The 19688-nt window shown below is 53.2% G+C and overlaps 2 protein-coding genes and 1 long non-coding RNA gene across 21 annotated transcripts in view; 1 reads left to right on the top strand and 2 right to left on the bottom strand.

Annotated features, from left to right (window-relative positions):
- RASAL1 (RAS protein activator like 1) overlaps positions 1-19183 on the top strand; it is a 39003-nt gene extending 19820 nt beyond the window's left edge. For 4 of the 19 annotated variants that reach the window (XM_074007947.1, XM_074007946.1, XM_015431587.3 and 1 more), the window contains 12 exons: positions 132-285; positions 652-716; positions 1001-1113; positions 3640-3832; positions 7618-7755; positions 8613-8757; positions 9966-10138; positions 11535-11672; positions 11760-11895; positions 13621-13741; positions 15009-15061; positions 15619-19183. In XM_074007947.1, coding sequence (XP_073864048.1) covers positions 132-285; positions 652-716; positions 1001-1113; positions 3640-3832; positions 7618-7755; positions 8613-8757; positions 9966-10138; positions 11535-11672; positions 11760-11895; positions 13621-13741; positions 15009-15061; positions 15619-15758 — 1569 coding nt within the window. In that variant the 3' untranslated portion in view covers positions 15759-19183. Of the gene's footprint in view, positions 1-131; positions 286-651; positions 717-969; positions 1114-3639; positions 3833-7614; positions 7756-8612; positions 8758-9965; positions 10139-11534; positions 11673-11759; positions 11896-13620; positions 13742-15008; positions 15062-15430 lie in introns of those variants that run through there. The other 15 variants (XM_015431586.3, XM_005572309.4, XM_015431585.3 and 12 more) reach the window with 10 other exon arrangements.
- On the bottom strand, positions 173-10882 carry LOC123567587 (uncharacterized). Its single transcript, XR_006690632.3, has 4 exons — positions 10760-10882; positions 7599-7789; positions 2624-2750; positions 173-346 (listed from the first exon to the last, which is right to left on the bottom strand). It is a non-coding gene; the product is annotated as an uncharacterized lncRNA (long non-coding RNA).
- Positions 17675-19688, bottom strand: part of DTX1 (deltex E3 ubiquitin ligase 1) — a 41513-nt gene continuing 39499 nt past the window's right edge. The window contains exon 10 of the mRNA XM_045366014.2: positions 17675-18983. Coding sequence (XP_045221949.1) covers positions 18759-18983 — 225 coding nt within the window. The 3' untranslated portion in view covers positions 17675-18758. The remainder of the gene's footprint in view (positions 18984-19688) is intronic.

Genomic DNA, 19688 nt, shown 5'->3' with positions numbered 1-19688 from the left:
AATGCAGTGCTACCAGGGGAGTGCCAGGGGTCTGGATCCTGGCCTCCCCCTGCCTCACGGAGCCCTATCTAGGCTCATCTGCTTTGGGGTCCCAGGGGCCGAGGTCACCTTTGTCTCCCGCCCCCATCCAGGAGGACACTGCTAGCCCCCTGGCCTTGCTGGAAGAGCTGACCTTGGGGGACTGCCGCCAGGACCTTGCCACCAAGCTGGTGAAACTCTTTCTTGGCCGGGGACTGGCTGGACCCTTTCTGGACTATCTTACCCGGCGTGAGGTGGCTCGGACCAGTGAGTTGCCTGCACAATCCCTGACATCACCGCCCTCAATGGTGGGCTTGCAGGAGGGTTCCTGGGGAGAAAAGGGGAAGCATCAGGCAGAGGGAAAGGGCTCCTTTTTCTGTGGGTCCCTGTGCTGTGCACCCCAGACAGTTGGGAGCCCAGTTGCGGCTCAGGCCCTGGTTTTGCTACTTGTGAGCTGTGTAACCTCAGGCAGTTCACTTAACTACTCTGGGCCTCTGTACTGTGAATGGGATTGATGTTTTGGGTCTTCCTGATTCTTGGGGCTGGAAGAATCATGACCCCCACCTTGGGTGAGTGGGGTGAGCTAGGTCTAGCTCCCTAAATCCCAGCAAACACTTCCTCCTGTCCTCCCAGTGGACCCCAACACCCTCTTCCGTTCTAACTCCCTGGCATCCAAGTCGATGGAACAGTTTATGAAGGTGAGTAGGTGAAGGCCTGGGGGACCGGGCACAGCTTCCTCGGGAACCTCCTTCCCAGTGCCTACCTGGCTCCCTCACTTGGCTGGCTTCAGAGGCTGAGCAGCTGAGCTGCTGTGCTGGTGGCTGGTGCCCGGCCTCGCCCTGAGTTGCACCAGGGTGTGTCCCCCACCCCAGCCCTGGCCTCTCTCTGAACCTCTTCCTGCATGGCCCCCCCTGTACCCAGCTCATGGGCATGCCCTGGCCTCGCCCTCAGCCCCACCCCGTGTGGTGTCCCCTGCCCCCAGCTCGTGGGCATGCCCTACCTGCACGAGGTCCTGAAGCCCATGATTAGCCGCGTCTTTGAGGAGAAGAAGTACATGGAGCTGGATCCCTGCAAGATGGACCTGGGCCGCACCCGGTGAGCAAAGCCCGAGGACTCTGACCCTCCGACGGCCCCCTTTGGCTACCTGGAGCCTTGTCTGGGGGCTAGGTTCATGCTGACTGCCACTCACCCTGGGGCTACGACTGCTCAGGAGCTCGGTGGCTGAGCTCAAAGCCTTACACACACATCCTTAGGTCTTCAGGCTATGTAGTATAGGGGTTATGGCCAGGACTCTGATGCTAAGCTCCCTAGGTTCAAATGTTAGCTCTGCCACTATTGATGGACAAAGTTGCCAAAACTTCTGTTCCTTAGTGGTTAAGTTGTTTTCTTGTTTTTTTTTTTTTTTTTCTTTTTTTTTTTTTCAAGACAGGGTTTTACTCTGTCACCCAGGCTGGGGTGCAGTGGTATGACCACGGCTCACTGCAATGTCAACTTCCCGGGCTCAGGTAATTCTTCCACCTCAGCCTCCGGAGTAGCTGGGACTATAGATACACACCACCACCCCCAGCTAAGTTTTTGCATTTTTAGCAGAGACAGGGTTTTGCCACATTGCCCAGGCTGGTCTCAAACTCCTGGGCTCAAGCAATCCTCCTACCTTGGTCTTCCAAAGTGCTGGGATTACAGGCGTGAACCACCGCGCCTGGCATAATCAGATTTTTTTAAGATTAAAAAACTCAAAATATTGATCCTATGTTCTTCTACTTAATGCACACACTACTTCTAAAATGTCCCTTATTCAGCTGGTGAGAATATTGTCACCTGAGAGGTGGAGCTCATGACCTCTACTCCGTTAACTGAGTCATGCATGTGCTCCACAAGCATTAGTGATCTTTATTCCTGTGGTGCTGGGGGTCCCCGACATTATGATATTTACTGCTGTGCTGCTGGCGGTCCCCAGCATTAGTGATCTTTATTAGTGTGGTACTGGCGGTCCCTGAGTGGGCCCGCCTGCAAGGGAGATCGTGGAGTGCTCATTGAGATTGGGAGGAAGCAGAGCAGTGGCTAGGGGGTCATTCCACCCCTCCGTGGGTTCCTCCTCCTCTCTCTCCAGAACCTTCTCCTGTCTAGCCCACAAGCCTGGGGCTGTGGAAAATGGTTGCTGGGATATCCACTGGGGACCGTGGCAGAGACAGGAAAGGATCTTTCCTTGTGCTGTCCACACCTTCTGACTACCTTAGAGGCAGGCATCACGACCCCTCTTACTGATGATGCAACTGAGCCTCAGAGAGGGAAGGTCACTTGCCTAAGGTCACACAGCCAGGAAGTTACAAAGCAGGGATTTGATCTCAGGCCCTGAGCAGAAGGGCACAGTCCACCTGTGAGACTCCAAGTCGAGGGCATTTCCTAGCACACTTGATAATGATGGAGGAAACTCAGTGGGCACCCATGGGGACAGGGGTATCTGGGGACCTGGGCAGGGCAGGGTAGCAGGCAGGCTGTGGACTTGGCAGTCCTGAGTTCTATTCTCAGCTGTACCATCTCCCCAGTAACCTCTCTGAGCTTCAGTTTTCTTGTCTGTTAAAGGGCAACAAGTAAGGCTACTTACCCCATCAAGTTGCTGTTAGGATTGAAAGAGACCGTGCCAGAGACGAGTCCAGGGCTCAGCACATTAGGTCCAGGGAGCTGAGAACCCCCAGCTCTCAGTCTGGGTGTGGGCAAGACGGACCCTCAATCTGTAGAGAAAGAAAGGAACACAATAATTGCAGATGGAAAAATGCTGTTCTATCATCCACAAAACAAAACAGTGATTGAGTGCCAGGCTCTGGGCTGAACACTGAGGATACAGTGGGGAACAAACAGTCCCAAGTCCCTATTCTGGGGGGAGACAGATAATGAGCAACTGGAAGAAGAAGGTTTGTTTGTTTGTTTATTTATTTATTTATTTATTGAGATGGAGTCTTGCTCTGTCACCCAGGCTGGAGTGCTGTGGCATGATCTCGAATCACTGCAACCTCTACTTCCAAGGTTGAAGCGATTCTCCCACCTCAGCCTCCCGGGTAGCTGAGATTATAGGCGTGCACCACCACACTGGGCTAATTTTTGTATTTTTTGGTGGAGATGGAGTTTCACCATGTTGGCCAGGCTGGTCTTGAACTCCTGGTCTCAAGTGACCTGCCTCCTTGGCCTCCCAGAGTGCTGGGATTACAGGCATGAGCCACTGTGCCTGGTGGGAAAAAGGTTATTGAATGGGACCAGGGAATGGAAACAACGAGGGAGGGGAGAGGCCTGCAATATTCCAGAGAGTGAGGACAGGGGCAGCCTCATAGGGGAGGGGACATCTAAGCAAAGACTTGCAGGCGGTGAGGAAGGGAGTCTTGCGGAGATTTAACATTTAACGGGAGAGTGTTCTGGGGGAGGGAGATGAGCCAGTGTAAAGGCTGCAAGATGGGAATGAGCTCATCGTGTTTAAGCAACAGCAAGAAGCCCGGTGGGAAGGGGCAGGAAGGAGGCTGCGGAGGTGGGGGGAAGATGGGTCCCCTCTGAACTCAGCGGGGCCGGTGGAGGGTTTGGGGCAGGCAGATGCTGTGTCCCGAGTCTGAGCTGCTCCGCCGGCCCCTCCAGGAGGATCTCCTTCAAAGGTGCGCCCTCGGAGGAGCAGATGCGGGAGACCAGCCTGGGGCTGCTGACGGGCTACCTGGGGCCCATCGTGGACGCCATCGTGGGCTCCGTGGGGCGCTGCCCGCCCGCCATGCGCCTCGCCTTCAAGCAGCTGCACCGGCGCGTGAAGGAACGCTTCCCCAAGCCAGAGCACCAGGTGCGCCGGGATGGGAGGCCCAGCCTGGGGACGGGCTGGAGCTTGTCCAGGGTCACTCGGAGGAGTCAGGACAGAGCTGGGACCAGAACCCAGGCTGCCTGGGGACAGCGTTCCTGGCAGGGTCCGGCTCCCAAGAATGATAATAATAATAAAAATTGCCCAGGTGCGGTGGCTCACGCCTGTAATCCCAGCACTTTGGGAGGCTGAGGAGTGTGGATCACTTGAAGTCAGGAATTTGAGACCAGCCTGGCCAACATGGTGAAACCCTGTCTCTACTAAAAATATAAAAATTAGCCGGGCATGGTGGCTCACAGCTGTAATCCCAGCTACTCCGGAGGCTGAGTCAGGAGAATCGCTTGAAGCCAGGAGACAGAGGTTGCAGTGAGCGGAGATTGCACCATTATACTCCATACTGGATGATAGAGATAGATTCTGTCTCAAAATAAATAAATAAAACAAATAATAATAAATATAATAGTGGCAGCTAACACTCTATAGCCTGGTAGCCTGACCATGGGCCAGATCTTGTTTTGGGTGATTTATGTATTTATTACCCTATTTAATCATCACATGCAGCCTGTGAGGTGGATACCAGGATTATTCCCATTTCACAGAGGAGGAAACTGAGGCCCAGAGATCTTAAGTCACACAGGTAGAAAGGGGTGATATTGGGACTGGCACTCACCCAGGCAGGTTGGCTCCTGAGTCTGTGCTCATAACCAGCAAATAATAGAGTCTGGCACCAAGTAAGTGCTTCTTAAAATTCCAGATGTAAGACAGACAGACAGAGAGAGGAAGTAAGAGAGAAGAATGCAGATCTGGCATACAGTAAGTGCTCAGAAACACCCAGAATACAGTCTAAAAATAAATCCCTGCAGGTGTAGTGCTATACCAACATGGATAGAAAAGTTGAAAACTCAGATGCTGTGAGTTTCAGGCAGGTGAGGCACAAGAACAAAGTAGGTAGCGCGTGGAGTGGTAGGGAGTCGTACAGACTGTGACCAACTGGAGCCCCCAGAGCTTGTCTAAAGGGGGCAGCTCCAGGGGATCACTGCTGTATAGAAATGGAAGCCCAATACTGCCAGATCTTTAGAGATTCTGGATTTTATGTGAGGTCTGTAATGTATGTATGTATGTATGTATGTATGTATGTATTTCTTACTAACTTTTGAGACGGGGTCTTGCTCTGTTGCCCAGGCTGGAGTGCAGTGGCAGGATCATAGCTCACTGCAGCCTCTATCTCCCAGGCTTGAGTGATCTTCCCACCTCAGCCTCCTGAGTTGCTGGGACTAGAGGGGTGCACAACCACACCCAGCTAATTATTTATTTTTGTAGAGACAGGATCTCACTGTGTTTCCCAGGAGGATCTCAAACTCCTGGCCTCAACCAATGCCCCTGCCTCAGCCTCCCAAAGTGCTGGGACTACAGGCATGAACCACTGTGCCCGGCCTGACCCCTTATTTTTAAAATGTCAGCATGAATTTACCTGAAAACCAAACACAAAAGAATTTTGGGTCAAGCATTATAAAACATTTGTGGTTGGACTGGCCAGTTTGCGACCACCTGGTTGAATGCTCAGCACACCTCCCGAGGTGGCTGTCATTGTCCTCACTTGCAGATAACATCGGCTGAGATGAACTCTTATGTAGTGCTGATGTATCAGACCCAGGGTTCACTTCGCAGAAAGATCTGAGACCCGTTACATGTTGGCAGTGCCGTAACCCACTTCCTAGAGCCTCATTTGAGAGCTTTTGATTTATGCCACATCTCTCTCCACTTACTGTTTACAGATGGGGAAACTGAGGAACAGAGAGGTAAAACACCTTGGCCAAGGGTTTTCTAGACTCCCAGCTGGGGTCTCTCCCCTCGCCCCGGTTGAGGAGTAAGCTCTGGGCCTTGACACTGAGATGTAGCTTGGCTTGCGCCTCACCTTGCTGGGTTCTCACCTGGGCTGCCAGCAGAGGTGTTAAGTGGGGCACAGCTGTGGCAGGGAACAGGGAAGAAAGGGAGGAGGCCAGCTCCCCAGACAGCCTAGACCTTGTGTGGTGAGTCAATATCAGTGACACCCAAGTGTCCTCTAGTTCTCAGCCCCCAAGGTGGGCCTGGAGTAGGGACTTTCTCAGGCCGGGGGAACCCAGGGAAGCCCCTTTCTCTGCTGCACTGACACCGGTTCTTCGCCCTCAAAAAGGAGGAAACAAATGAGCTGATGGGAAGACTAAAATGACCCTAGACTACAGATGGCGGTGGGGTGGTGGTGGCCTTGGGGGACAGTTCAGGGCTCCAGACGGAGGAGAATGTGCTCCTCTGGGCAGTTCCAGGTAGCCAGCTCCTGCAGGGCTCACTGTCAAGGCCAAGATGCCCCAGGAAGATGGCACATGCCCGGGGAGGGCATTGTTTCATGTGTGACTACAACCTCTAAATAAACACAGGCGCAGACTCTCAGGCTAAATATAGCCGGGCAAGTGTGAGAGGTGGGTGGGGAGCTGGTCTGGGGGGAGCAAGATGCACCCAGGATGGAGGGGCACCCTTCCCTGAGTCACCTCTGCTGGTGCCTTACCTTTAGATGGGCCAGGCCCCAGATTCACATGGAGGGGAACCATACTCTACAGTTTGTAGAGGGTAGAGGTTGGAGGTGGGGAGGTGCACACAGGATGGACTCGGGAGCCCATCAGACTGGGTTCACTACTAAGCCTCAGTTTCCTCATCTGAAAAAATGGGACAATAGCACTTATCTACCCACACGGGGTTGAGGACTAAATGTGATAATTCAGGCTTGGTTTCTAATACTTGGTGAGGGCTCCTTGGTAGCTGGTGTTGAATGGCAAGAGAGCGTGGTGAAAAACAGAGAGTTCAAATCCTTGGCTGGACAAGATGGCTCACGCCTGTAATCCTAGGACTTTGGGAGGCTGAGGTGGGTAGATCACTTGAGGTTAGGAGATCAAGACCAGCCTGGCCAACATGGTAAAACCCCATCTCTACCAAACAAACAAACAAACAAACAAACAAACAAAACCACAAAAAACAAAAACTGGCCAGGTGTGGTGGCATATGCCTTTAATTCCAGCTACTCAGGAGGCTGAGGCACAAGAATCACTTGAACCTGGGAGGCGGAGGTTGCAGTGAGCAGAGATCGTGCCACTGCACTCCAGCCTGAGCAACAGAGCAAGACTCTGCCTCAAAAAAACAAAAAAATTTCAAATCCTGCCTGAGTCCAACTCCTGCCTCTGCCACTTATAGCCGTGTAGCCTTAGGTGAGGGATCTTCCCTCTCTGGGCCTCAGTTGCCTCTGCTGTAACATGGAGATATAATCCTTCCTGGGGTCAGTATTAAATAAGCGAATGTATAGAGAGATATCTGTCCTGCTGCTGTTATTACCATAAATCACAGATCTGGGTTTGAATGCCGACTTTGTCACTCATTAGCTGTGTGACCCTGGGCAAATCGCTTGATGTCTCTGAGCTTCTGCTTCCTCATCTGTAAAATGGGAATCATGATGGTGCCTCCCTCTTAGGGCTGTGCTCTTGGCATAGTGCTTGGCACAAAGTCAACTCTGAGGACATCTGGCCAAATCTGCTTTTGTAGGATTGGTTTTGTTACTTCATTTTTCAGGTGGGAAAACTGAGGCCCAGAGAGGAAAAATTTCCTCGGTCGGCCATTGTGGCTTCCTGGTCAATTCCCCATCCCACTTCTCTTTGCACCACGAATTTCTAGTCCTTGTTGCCTCAGTTTACCCAGCTGGGAAATGGGTTTGGGGGGCTCCTCTTACCTGCTGCTCCTCCCAGCAGGATGTGAAGTACCTGGCCATCAGCGGATTTCTCTTCTTGCGATTCTTCGCGCCTGCCATCCTTACCCCAAAGCTGTTTGACTTGCGGGACCAACACGCGGACCCCCAGACCAGCCGCTCACTGCTGTTGCTTGCCAAGGTGCCAGCCATGGGGTTCCCCCATCCTGGGTGCTCTTAGCCAGGGAAAAAAAGCATGGTAGGAGCAGAGCTGGGAGGCCAGACCCACAGAAGACCCAAAGAACACCCAAAGAAACCCAAGTCTGAAACACCACCATTAGCATTCTATCCCAAGGGTGAAGGCAGTCATTATGCACTCCAATTTCCCCTTTGGAAATGAAAACCCAACCCTTACAGAAGGAAAGTGGAAAGCAGGCTAGCAGTCATTCACACCTTAGTATAAATTAGATCATCCTTTGCAAAGGGCAACAACTTGAGATTCTGCATGACAGTATGCAAGGTAGGATTGAGCAGTCCTGGCTGGGGGAGGGTCTGGGCTTTGGAGGGAACAGAATAAGGTCACTGGGGGGTGCAGATTCCAAAAAGAGGAAGGGGAAACAGATATCACCCAAGGAAGGTGTTGAGTCTTCTTATTGATTTATATTTTCTTTGAGACGAGTCTCACTGTGTCACCCAGGCTGGAGTACAGTGGCACGATCTTGGCTCACTGCAACCTCTGCCTCCTGGGTTCAAGTGATCCTCCCACCTCAGCTTCTGGAGTAGCTGAATTTACAAGTGTGTGCCACTGCGACTGGCTAATTTTTGCATTTTTAGTAGAGACAGGGTATCATCATGTTGGCCAGGCTGGTCTCGAACTCCAGCCCTCAAGTGGTCCGCTTACTTCAGCTTCCCAAAGTGCTGGGATTATAGGCGTGAGCCACTGTGCCCGACAATAAGAGTCTTCTTTTATTGAGCACTGATTTGGGAGCCAGCAGTCCACAGAGGGCCCTCCCGTCTGCTGTGACCTTGGCCCCGGCATCCCTCGTTTCTTTGCTCTAGGCTGTGCAGAGCATCGGAAACCTGGGCCAGCAGCTGGGCCAGGGCAAGGAACTGTGGATGGCCCCCCTGCACCCCTTCCTGCTACAGAGCGTCTCACGTGTGAGAGACTTCCTGGACCGGCTGGTGGATGTGGATGGGGATGAAGGTGAGTTCCTGTGGTCCTGCCGTATCTAGCTTCTCAACCCAACTGGGACACCACTCAGGGACTTCCCCTTTTCCCCGCCAGCTCCTCAGCACTGAGAATGTGAATCTGTGGGTCAGTCAAGTCAACTAACATTTCCTGACACTGTGCTAGGCCCCAGAGACAAACAGAGCTCACGTGCTGTCCTCCAGGCCATCCTAGCCAACGTGGGGATGTGGCTGTGGGCGGGATTGTGGCATGGTGTGCATGCAATTGACAAACATCTATTAAGCGCTTACTAAATAATAGGCACAGTTCTAGGCGCTGGGAATGCAGCAGTGAACAAGACACAGAAAATCTGATCTCACAGAGGTTTTATTTTGTTGGGGAACACAGGCCATTAGCAAGATAAATAAGCAAGTTATGTGGTATGTTAGAGAGCTGTAAGTGCTAAGGCGGAAAAATAGAGGAGGAAAGAACAGAGACCTGAAAGGGAACAGGTAGAGAGCCGTGAGAATCCCAGGGAAGAGTGCCAGGCAGGGCACAGCATGTGCAAGGGCCCTGAGGTGGGACAGAGAGTGCCACTGAGGACATCCGTGAAGAAGAGTGAAGCGGGGGCAGTGGGGAGGCAAAGAGGCAAGGCCAGAGAGGTGGGGGGCCAGATCATGTGGGGCCTCATAGGCCTTGGGAAGAATTTTAGCTTTGACTTGGATTGAAACAGAATCACAGGATGATTTGTAGCAGAAAAGTTGTGGTTGAGTCCATACCATAATGTGGGGCTCAGATCATGACCTAGTTGGATCCCAGTCCCGTTGGAGCAACCTGTCAGAACGTACAGCCTGGTTGTGGCATGGTGGGGTCCCTGTGGTGCTGGGGTGGGGTGGCGGGGCTGTGTCCTGGCTCCCTGAGTGTGGTTAGATGCAGGACATTGCCTGGGTGGGGCCCCATAGGGTGTGGCTACCCCTGCTGGCTGCCTGCACACTGTCTGCAGATTTCTCTGGCTGGAGAGAGGTCTTTAAGGGCTACTTTGCCCACCCCCTCCTCCCGGCCTCCATGATTGCATTCCCTATTGAAGGAGTGGAGTCTGAAGTCATCGCGCTCATCCTCCCACCTCTAGGGGAGCAGAGAACCATGCCCATCCACTGAGGTCCTCCCTGGGCATGCTAGTGGAGTAAGGTAAGCCTGGATAGGGAGGGCTCACTGTCCACCACCTCTCTTCTCCCATTTCCCAGAAGCTGGTGTCCCAGCCCGGGCCCTGTTCCCGCCCTCGGCCATTGTTCGAGAAGGCTATCTGCTGAAGCGCAAGGAGGAGCCCGCCGGCCTGGCCACGCGCTTTGCCTTCAAGAAGCGCTACGTCTGGCTCAGCGGGGAGACCCTCTCCTTCTCCAAGAGTCCTGAGTGGCAGGTGGGGCTCACGTCCACAATGGAGGGCTTGCCAGGGGTGGCCTTTTTCAGGATGCTGCCTCTTTGTACACAAGGGGAAACTGAGGCCCACAGTGGGGCAAGGCCCCAAGGTGCCATAACAACTTAACAATGACAAACTCTCAGGACAGGCTCTGCTCACAAGTTCAGGCCAATGTGGGCATAGGACATGGACAGGCACCATCACACATCCTTCAGAATGTGCACATGCGGTGGCAGGGATATGCCTCCCAGATGTGGAGGCACACAGGACAGGGACGATGCTGAACCGCTCTCCAATGCTCCCACCCGGATCTAGGGCACGTGCTAGACAGACTCATAACATTGAATGTGTTCACTAGGAACGTGTGTAGATGTTCAGGCACATTCATCCAAGCATTCATTCACTCGTTCACTCATTCAGCAAACATTGAGCCTATTATGTGTCAGTGTCCTAAGCACTAGAGATACAGGAGTGAACAAGACAGGTGAAAATCTTGCCCTTGTGGGGCTGGCGTTTGTGACTAGAATGCCCCGAGACATGTGCTGGAGTCTCCCGAATGGGGAGCTATGTGCACACCAGTAGATGATGACAGCTAATGCTGGGAAGGGAGTCCACACTTACTGTTTCTATTTTATCAGGAGAAAGGAAATTCCAGGGGTCAATTCTCTGGGTTCCAATTTTGGGTCCAACCGATGAGTGACCTTGGAAGGGTCATCTATCTTCTTGCACCTCAGTTTTCTCATCTGCAGGTTGGAGAGAATAACAGAACCAACCTCAGAAGTTTGTTGTGATAATTAAATAAGTTGATCAATGTAAAGTCCCAAGCACCATAGAAGTGGTAGCTATTATTAACAAGGAAACGGATCCCCAGAGAAGTTGTCACTTAGACAGGTGGCTGGGCATGATGGCTCACGCCTGTAATCCCAGCACTTTGGGAGGCCGAGGTGGGCGGATCACTTGAGGCCAGGGGTTCGAGACCAGCCTGGCCAACATGGTGAAACCCCATCTCTACTAAAAATACAAAAAAATTAGCCTGGCGTGGTGGTGCACACCTGTAATCCCAGCCACTTGGGAGGCTGAGGCAGGAGAATAGCTTGAATCCGGGAGGCAGAGGTAGTAGTGAGCCTAGATGGTGCCACTGCATTCCAGCCTGGGCGGCAGAGCGAGACTCTGTTTAAAAACAAAACAAAACAAAAAAACAAAACAAAAAGGATAGAGCAGGACTCACCCAACAGTTCACATGGATGGATGGACAAGCACACAGAGCACAGACTTACAGGGTTGAATGTCCCGCCTCTGGGAACCCACTCCACCTGCCGCACACAACCAGACGGAAGCTGTCCCCACCCCGGCCCTAGCCCCCAGCCCATCCTGTAGCAACAATCCTCTTCCCCAGACCCGCCACTCCATCCCCGTGTCGCACATCCGCGCCGTGGAGCGCGTAGACGAGGGCGCCTTCCAACTGCCCCACGTGATGCAGGTGGTGACGCAGGACGGCGCGGGGGCGCTGCACACCACCTACCTCCAGTGCAAGGTGAGACCCCGTCGCGATGGGGAGCGGGTGGGGGTGGGGCGTCCCTCGGTCCCCACCCGCCCCCTGATCGCCTCCCACCCGCTGCAGAATGTGAACGAGCTCAACCAGTGGCTCTCGGCCTTGCGCAAGGCCAGCGCCCCCAACCCGGACAAGCTGGCCGCCTGCCACCCCGGTGCCTTCCGCAGCGCGCGCTGGACCTGCTGCCTCCAGGCTGAGCGCTCAGGTGAGGGGGCAGCGTGGACTGCAGGCTCTGCAGGCCCTACCCGTCAATCAGTGGGTGTCCCACTTCCGCCTGGGCTGGCTGTGCAACCTTGGGCAAGTTACTCAACCTCTCTATGCCTCAGTCTCCTCAACTGTGAAATAAGGTTGATAACAGTGCCTTTCTCATGGAGTTGTGATAATTAAATGACTTGATTTACACAAAGAGCATAGGACGCTGCTTGGCGCATGCAAGGTGTTATTTCTACTCACTAGGTGCCAGCATCCAGTGGCGCCCAAACATCATGAGCTTGTTCTCAAGGAAGATGAGTGCATAACCCAAATTTTTTTTTTCTTTTTTTTTTTTGAGACAGAGTCTCACTCAGTTGCAAAGGCTGGAGGGCACAATCTCAGCTCACTGCAACCTCTGCCTCCCGGGTTCAAGTGATTCTCCTGCCTCAGCCTCCTGAGTAGCTGGGTTTATAGGTGCATGCCACTGCACCTAGCTAATTTTGTATTTTTAGTAGGGACGGGTTTTCACCATGTTGGCCAGGCTGGTCTCAATCTCCTGATCTCAGGTGATAAGCCCACCTCAGCCTCCCAAAGTGTTGGGATTACAGGTGTGAGCCACCGTGCCCGGCCTTTTGTTAATACAATGTTATAAGTGCCAACATGAGGCTTTTGAGATTCCAGTGGATGCCTCTGACACAGCCTCAGGATGGGGACTCAAGGAGGGCTTCCTGGAGGAGGTGCTGCTTAAATGCGACCTGAGTAGAGCAGAAGTTAAGCAGCGACGCTGGAGACAGAACTGGGAGCTGGGGCTAAGGAAGTGTTGCAGGTGTCATGAGCAAAGGCCTGGAGGTTGGGACAAGGTAGGCTGACGGTTGGAAAAAGGTCTTTGTGACTAGAGCCTAGAATGAGAGAGGAGTACTGGGAGAGGCAAGGCTACTGCAAAAGTCTAGGGAGCAGAAGTGGGGCTGGATGAGAGTGGAGGATGTAAGATTCAAAGGAAGTAGTGGGTTTTTTAATTTTTGTTTTTGAGACAGAACCTCTCTCTGTTGCCCAGGCTGGAGTGCAGTGGTGCAATCACGGCTCCCTGCAGCCTCAAACTCCTGGGTTCAAGCAGTCCTCTCACCTCAGCCTCCCAAGCAGCTGGGACCACAAACATGTGCCACCATGTGAGGCTAATTTTTTTTTTTTTTTTTGAGACAGAGTCTCACCCTTTTGCCCAGGCTGGAATGTAGTGGTGCAATCTTAGCTCACTGCAATCTGTGCCTCCCAGGTTCAAGCGATTCTCCCGCCTCAGCCTCCCAAGTAGCTGAGATTACAGGCATGAGCCACCATGCCTGGCTAATTTTTGTAGTTTTAGTAGAGACGGGGTTTCACCATGCTGGCCAGGCTGGTCTGAAACTCTTGACCTCTAGTGATCCACCCACCTTGGCCTCCCAAAGTGCTGAGATTACAGGCGTGAGCCACTGCTCCAGACCCAAGGGTAATTTTTAAATTATTTGTAGAGATGAGGTCTCACTATGTTGCCCAGGCTGGTCTCGAACTCTTGGGCTCGAGTGATCCTCCCATCTCAGTCTCCAAAAGTGCTGAGATTACAGGTGTGAGCCACCCCGTGTGGCCTAGAAATAGTAGGTTTGACGAGGGATTTTAGATGAAGGAGCACGGCTTGGCGACAGCCTGGTTGTGGAGGCTTCTGGAAGGGGAGGGGGCGTTACTGATGAATGAAGCTGTGTCCCCTCAGCTGCCGGCTGCAGCCGTACACACTCAGCTGTCACCCTGGGGGACTGGAGTGACCCATTGGATCCCGATGCTGAGGCCCAGACGGTGTATCGGCAGCTGCTCCTGGGGCGGGACCAGCTCAGGTGGGTGCCCCCACCCATCCCACTTCACCTCCTATGACCAGCCGAGCCAGCCCCCCACCGTGGCCTTGCTGTGTTCATTTATTCATTCTTTCCGTGTGCATTGGTAGATCTTCCCTGGGGGCCTGGCCCAGGGTGGGGACTGGGTGTCTACACAGTCAAGGCTTGGGAAGCATCCTCGGTGGGAGGGGTCCCTCATACAGAACTGGGTCTTGGGATCTTTTAATACCTGGGGCTCCAGAGACCCTGGCACAATTCACATAAAATCCTGGCCCCCTGCACTTGCTAAATGACCTTGGATAGATCTCTTCCCCTTCCTGGCATGAGGATCGCTATCACTGTTATTCGGTGACAGAGATTTGTCCCAACTCATTATAGAGTGGGTTCTGAAGCTGACCTGCCTGGGTTCCAATCCTGACCCAGCCACTTACTAGCTGTGTGATCTTTTTAAAAAAAAATTATACATTTATTTAGACAGAGTCTTGCTCTGTTGCCCAGGCTGGAGTGCAGTGGCATGATCTTGGCTCACTGCAACCTCTGCCTCCCGGGTTCAAGCGATTCTCCTGCTTCAGCCTCCCATGTAGCCAGGATTACAGGCACCTGCCACCACGCCTGACTAGTTTTTGTATTTTTAGTAGAGATGGGGTTTCACCATGTTGGCCAGGCTAGTCTCGAATTCCTGACTTCAAGTGATCCACTTGTCTTGCCTTTGCCCTCCCAAAATGCAGGGATTACAGGCATGAGCCACTGCACCCAACCAGGCTGTGTGATCTTAAAAAAGTTGCTTAACTTCTCTGTACTTCAGTTTCCTCGTCTGGAAAAGGGGAATAATAATGGTGGTAACCTCGTGGGTTGTCCTGAGGATCAGATGAGCTAATACAGGTGGAGCACTTTGTAGGTGCCTGGCCACATAGTTAGCTTTCAATAAGTGGTAATGATGATGATACTGATGCGGTGTGACCTTAGACAAGTTACCTAACCTCTCTGTGTCTCAGTGATCATCTGTATAATGGAGCTAATACTAAATACCTACCTCATATGAGTTTGTCATGACAATTAAATGAGTTAATACATGTACAAGGTTTAGAATAGTATCTGACACTCTAGAAATGTTTGCTGTGTAGATGATGATGATGATGATGATGATGATGACAATGGTAGATGGTGATGGTGATGATTCAGGAAAACTAATTTCTCAGAGAATTTCTGGGGTAGGAATCAGGATTGGGAATCAGGGACCAGACTTGTCTTTCTCCCTCTTACCTTCTAGGCTGAAATTACTGGAGGATTCTAATATGGATACAGCTCTGGAGGCAGACACAGGTAAGGGCTCCTGTACCACAGAATGTAAAGGCTGGGTGCGGTGGCTCAAACCTGTAATCCCAGCACTTTGGGAGGCCGAGGTGGGTGGATCACTTGAGGTCTGGAGTTCGAGATCAGCCTGGCCAACATGGTGAAACCCTGTCTCTACTAAAAATTTAAAAATTAGCCGGGTGTGGTGGTGCACACCTGTAATCCCAGCTACTGGGGTGACTGAGACGTGGGAATTGCTTGAACCCAGGAGGAGGAGGTTGCAATGAACTGAGATCATGCCACTGAACTCCACCCTGGGCAACACAGCAAGACTCTACCCCGCCCCACCAAAAAAAACCAGTAAGCTAAGGGGTTAAGGAGGTCCTTTTTTCCTCACAGGCGCTTCCCCACTGTCTCCTGTGTTTCCAGTCCATCCTCAGGCCACAGGGCTGTGTGTGGGGACTCTCAAGGATTTTAGGGTTCTCAGGGCACAAGGCACATCTGCAGCGTGAGAAACCATCGGGTCCGGGTTACAGCAGCCTGCCTTGGACTGGCTGAGCCCCTGTGGCCTCTTGTCTCCCTCCTAGGGGCCTGTCCTGAGGTCCTGGCCCGGCAAAGAGCAGCAGCCGCCCGCCTGCTGGAGGTGCTCGCAGACCTGGATCGTGCCCATGAGGAGTTCCAGCAGCAAGAGCGAGAGAAGGTGGCCCTGGGCCCACTTGGCCCCTGAGGAAATGCCACAGCTAGCCTGAAAGGAGGAGCAAGGAGGTGGGGGACCCTCTCCTCAGCGCATCCTGCCCCAGGAATCTCCTGTCTCCTTGTACCTCTTTGATTCTGTGGTTTGGAGGCTCCCAGAGACGTACCTCGTCCTGTGTGCCTTGAGTCCAGAACTCAGGGCATGGAAGCCCTTTGGCAGGGGCTAGCCTTGCACTGAGCGAATCTCGTTCTCTGGGTTGATTCAGACTGGAGTGGATAGGATAAGGAATCTGACTTATTTGACTGAGACCGGGGTCTCTGCTTCACCAAACTGGCCTCTATCCATACCAAGGAGGCCAGCCTGGCTCTGAGCTGCTGGATACAGCTGGACCTGAATTCCTGAAGCCCATGTGATGTTGTTGCCCCAGATAGGCACTAAATGGGCTCATTCCTTCCTGTTTTTGTGTCTGCTAATCCCTATAACCTCGCTGATTCTTCTGTACCCTGCCCTTGGCCTAGGACCCCAACCACAAGCTTCCAGAATCAGGTACCCTCAGGAAGAACCAAGGCTGGGTGGGGGTCCAGTGTGCCACACTCAGACCCTTGGAGCCTGGGAGACCTTGGGCCAGGCTCTTTGTCTCTCTTTGGGGCTCAGATTACCCTGTATAAAAAGAGGAGGGAAAGTCTAGATGTGTGGTTTTCAAACTGGATTCCAATGAGGTCGTTCAGGAGCCAGGGAGGGCTTTCTGTGACTGTGGGCCAAAGACTACCCGCTGGAATGTCTGCTAGAAATGCAGATTTCTGAGGCCCAGCCAGCTACTGACTCAGAATCTGAAGGTATATGAGGGCAAGAATCAGGGTTATTTAACAGATTCCTTAGGTCATTTGGATGAGCATCAGCTTTGAGGACCATAGGCTTGGGGAGTGGGCAATTTTATTTTATCTTATTTTTAGAGTCCGGGGTCTCACTCTATTGCCCAGGCTGCAGTACAGTGGCATGATCATAGATCACTGCAGCCTCAAACTTCTGGGCTTCAGCGATCCTCCCACGTCAGCCTCCAGAGCAGCTGCGACTACAGGTGCAAGCCATTACGCCTGGCCAATTTTTAAATTTTTGTAGAGATGAGGGGTCTCGCTATGTTGCCCAGGCTGGTCTCAAGCTCCTGGCATCAAATGAGCCTCCTGCCTCGGCCTCCTTAGTTGCTGGGATTACAGGCGTGAGTCACAGTGCCTGGCTTGCAATTTTATATGCCAGGGTTTGGGTTGAGGTTTTGTCTGAGAATGAACCATGGAGTACAAATGTTTGGGAACACGTGACTGGCAGAACTGGAAGGGCCTCCAAGGACTCATTTCCGGTGTTGTGTCACTAGGGGGTGGGACAGAAACCAAAGCCTACCTGGCAGGGGATCAAGTAGACCAGGAAGACACGGCGCTATCCCAAGGCTGGCCAGCAGGGGTTGCCCGAAGCCGCAGCATCACCAGAGCTGCAGGGGCGTCCTGGCATGTTGCAGAGAGGCTGACTTAAGGCTGGGGTCCATCCCTGTCTTTCCCTAGTTAGAACCTGACCCTCCTCCCCAAGGACAGGGTCCTGACGAGCTCCGAGATCCTGATGAGCTGATCACAGTGTCTCCCAGCTCCTCCGTATTCTCCCCGAGGCTCCCAGTTCTCCGCCCGAGTTCCTTGTTTCTTGTCTCTTGTCATTGTGCCAGGGAGCAGATGTGTGCATTGCCTCGTGCTCTTGTGAAAGAGAAGGGTACTTTCACCTTTGCATTCTTGGAAACTTGGACTAGGAGGGTCTGTCACTGCTCCACTGCCCCCACCCCTTCCGGCCCGAGGCAATGACCCTGAAGTTGCCATTCTCTTGCAAGCCATCACTCCCCAATGGGGCTGACTGCAGCCCCCAGGAACAGAGCCACCCACCCCTCTCTTGGCAGGAAAAGACCAGGCGAGGAGGAGAAAGACCATTTATTTCTCCACCCACAGTGGGACTGGTAGGTTTTGAAAAGAGCAATCGCTGGCATACCTTTAAATCTTGGCTGACTCCCACCGTGGCAGCCAATCAGCAGAGGCAGAGCTGGTGAGTTGCCTGGGCAACGGGCCCCTGGTTGGCCGGAGACGATTAGCCACCCCACTGCCCACTCCCAACGAAAGGGAAATTGACTCTCTGCTGTCCACTCTGCTTTAAAATACATGGGCCCAAACTAGGCCTCCTCCTCTCGCTCCTGAAGTCAGAAGCGCCAGCCTTTGGCTCTCAAAATTGGGAGCGATTAGGTGGAGAGGATGGGACAGGGAGGATGGGAGAACAGTGCCTTTATCTGGGACAGACAGAAGGCCTGGAGATGGGAAGGGAGAAGGAGATCAGAGTCCAGAGAGATGAAGAGGGACAAACACAAAATCAGGACCCTCTAGTCCCCGCTTGCACTGGCCATTCTTTTGTAGAACTGCCCAGTCATCTGGGGGCTTCCACCCCATGGGCCCACCATTGCCCAATCAGTGGGTGGCAGACATGGGTGATGACATGGAATGGGTGAGGCATCGGGGGTACACTGAGTTTCCCAAGTCCCTGTTTGCCCCCCGAGCCCTGGCAGGCCCCTAAGGGCTTGCCCTGCATCCTCCAGTTTGCAGACAAGGCTGTACAGATGCAACTGAGACACAGATGGGGATCCACATGGGGGGGTCATGGGGTCTTTCTGTCACTTCTCTTCCAGCCTGGGGGCAAGTAGAGGCACGTGGGTGTGCGTGCATGAGTTCAACAGGACGTGTGTGTGTGTGTGAGGGGGCGGGTCTCTGTCTTTTTGGTAGGGAGGTTTCCAGTACTCTCTGCACGGCCCTCTCAGGGACCTATGATTCGGAGCCAGCCTGACATGCCGTCTCTCTTCATCCCAGCTGCCACCAGGCAGGTCCCCCGAATGGCTGCGGCTCCTTCCGCAGGCTCCTCCCCAGCCCTGAACCTGGGCCACCAGGACACACCTGGCGAAGGAGGCATTTGCCGGACCAGGGGCAAAGCAGGAGGGAAGGTGGGCAGCCTTGGGCCTCAGGCCTTGGCTGCAGCCTCGGATACACCCTGGGCTGTGAGCTCGGCCAGCACGTTGTCTAGGTAGCTAGCGTCCGGGTAGCCGTGGCCCGTGAGGTTGGATCCAAACTCGGTCTTATGGTGGATCTCGTTCCACACCACGGTGTCCGACTCGCCCGTGGTGTTGGAGGTTCCGATGGTGAAGATGAGTCTTCTTTCCCAGGCCGTGATGAGCAGCCGCAGCACCTGGGGGGACAGGGACACGGTGGGGCTGGGCGGAGGCCACAGGCAGCTTCCAGCCCAGCAGCCTCAGCCTCCCTCCCTCCCCTGCCACATCATGGCTACCTTATGGTTTCATCCATTGGCACCGACTACGTACTGCCGACTTTGCCATTTCCTTTATATTTGTATTTCCTGAACTGCCAGTAAAAGCTCTTTCCAAGTTATTTGTTTGTTTTGTCTTTCCTTTCCTTTTTTGTTTTTTTTTTTGCAGGGGGGACAGAATCTTGCTGTGTTGCCCAGGCTGGAGTGCAGTAGTGCCACCAGAGCTCACTGCAGCCTCGAACTCCTGGGCTCCAGCAATCGTCCCACATCAGCCTCCCGAGTAGCTGGGACTACAGGTAGGCACCACCAAGCCCAGCTAAAATTACAAACTTTTTGGAGAGACAGAGTCTCACTATATTGCCCAGATTAGTCTCAAACTCCTGGCCTCCCACCTCAGCCTCCCCAAGTGCAGGGATTACAGGTGTGCCCCACTGTGCTTGGCCTGCCTGTTTCTTTCTTTTCTGTGTGTGATGGAGTCTTGCTCTGTCACCCAGGCTAGAGTGCGGTGGGGTGATCTCGGCTCACTGCAACCTCTGCCTCCTGAGTTCAAGCAATTCTCCTGCCTCATCCTCCCCGGTAGCTGGGACTACAGGCGCACTTCACCACTCCCGGATTTTCGTATTTTTA

This window comes from Macaca fascicularis, chromosome 11 (genome assembly GCF_037993035.2).
Source record: "Macaca fascicularis isolate 582-1 chromosome 11, T2T-MFA8v1.1".
Lineage (NCBI taxonomy): Eukaryota > Metazoa > Chordata > Mammalia > Primates > Cercopithecidae > Macaca > Macaca fascicularis.
The sequence above is the reverse complement of the archived record's forward strand: the minus strand, read 5'-3'. Positions and strand labels throughout refer to the sequence as shown.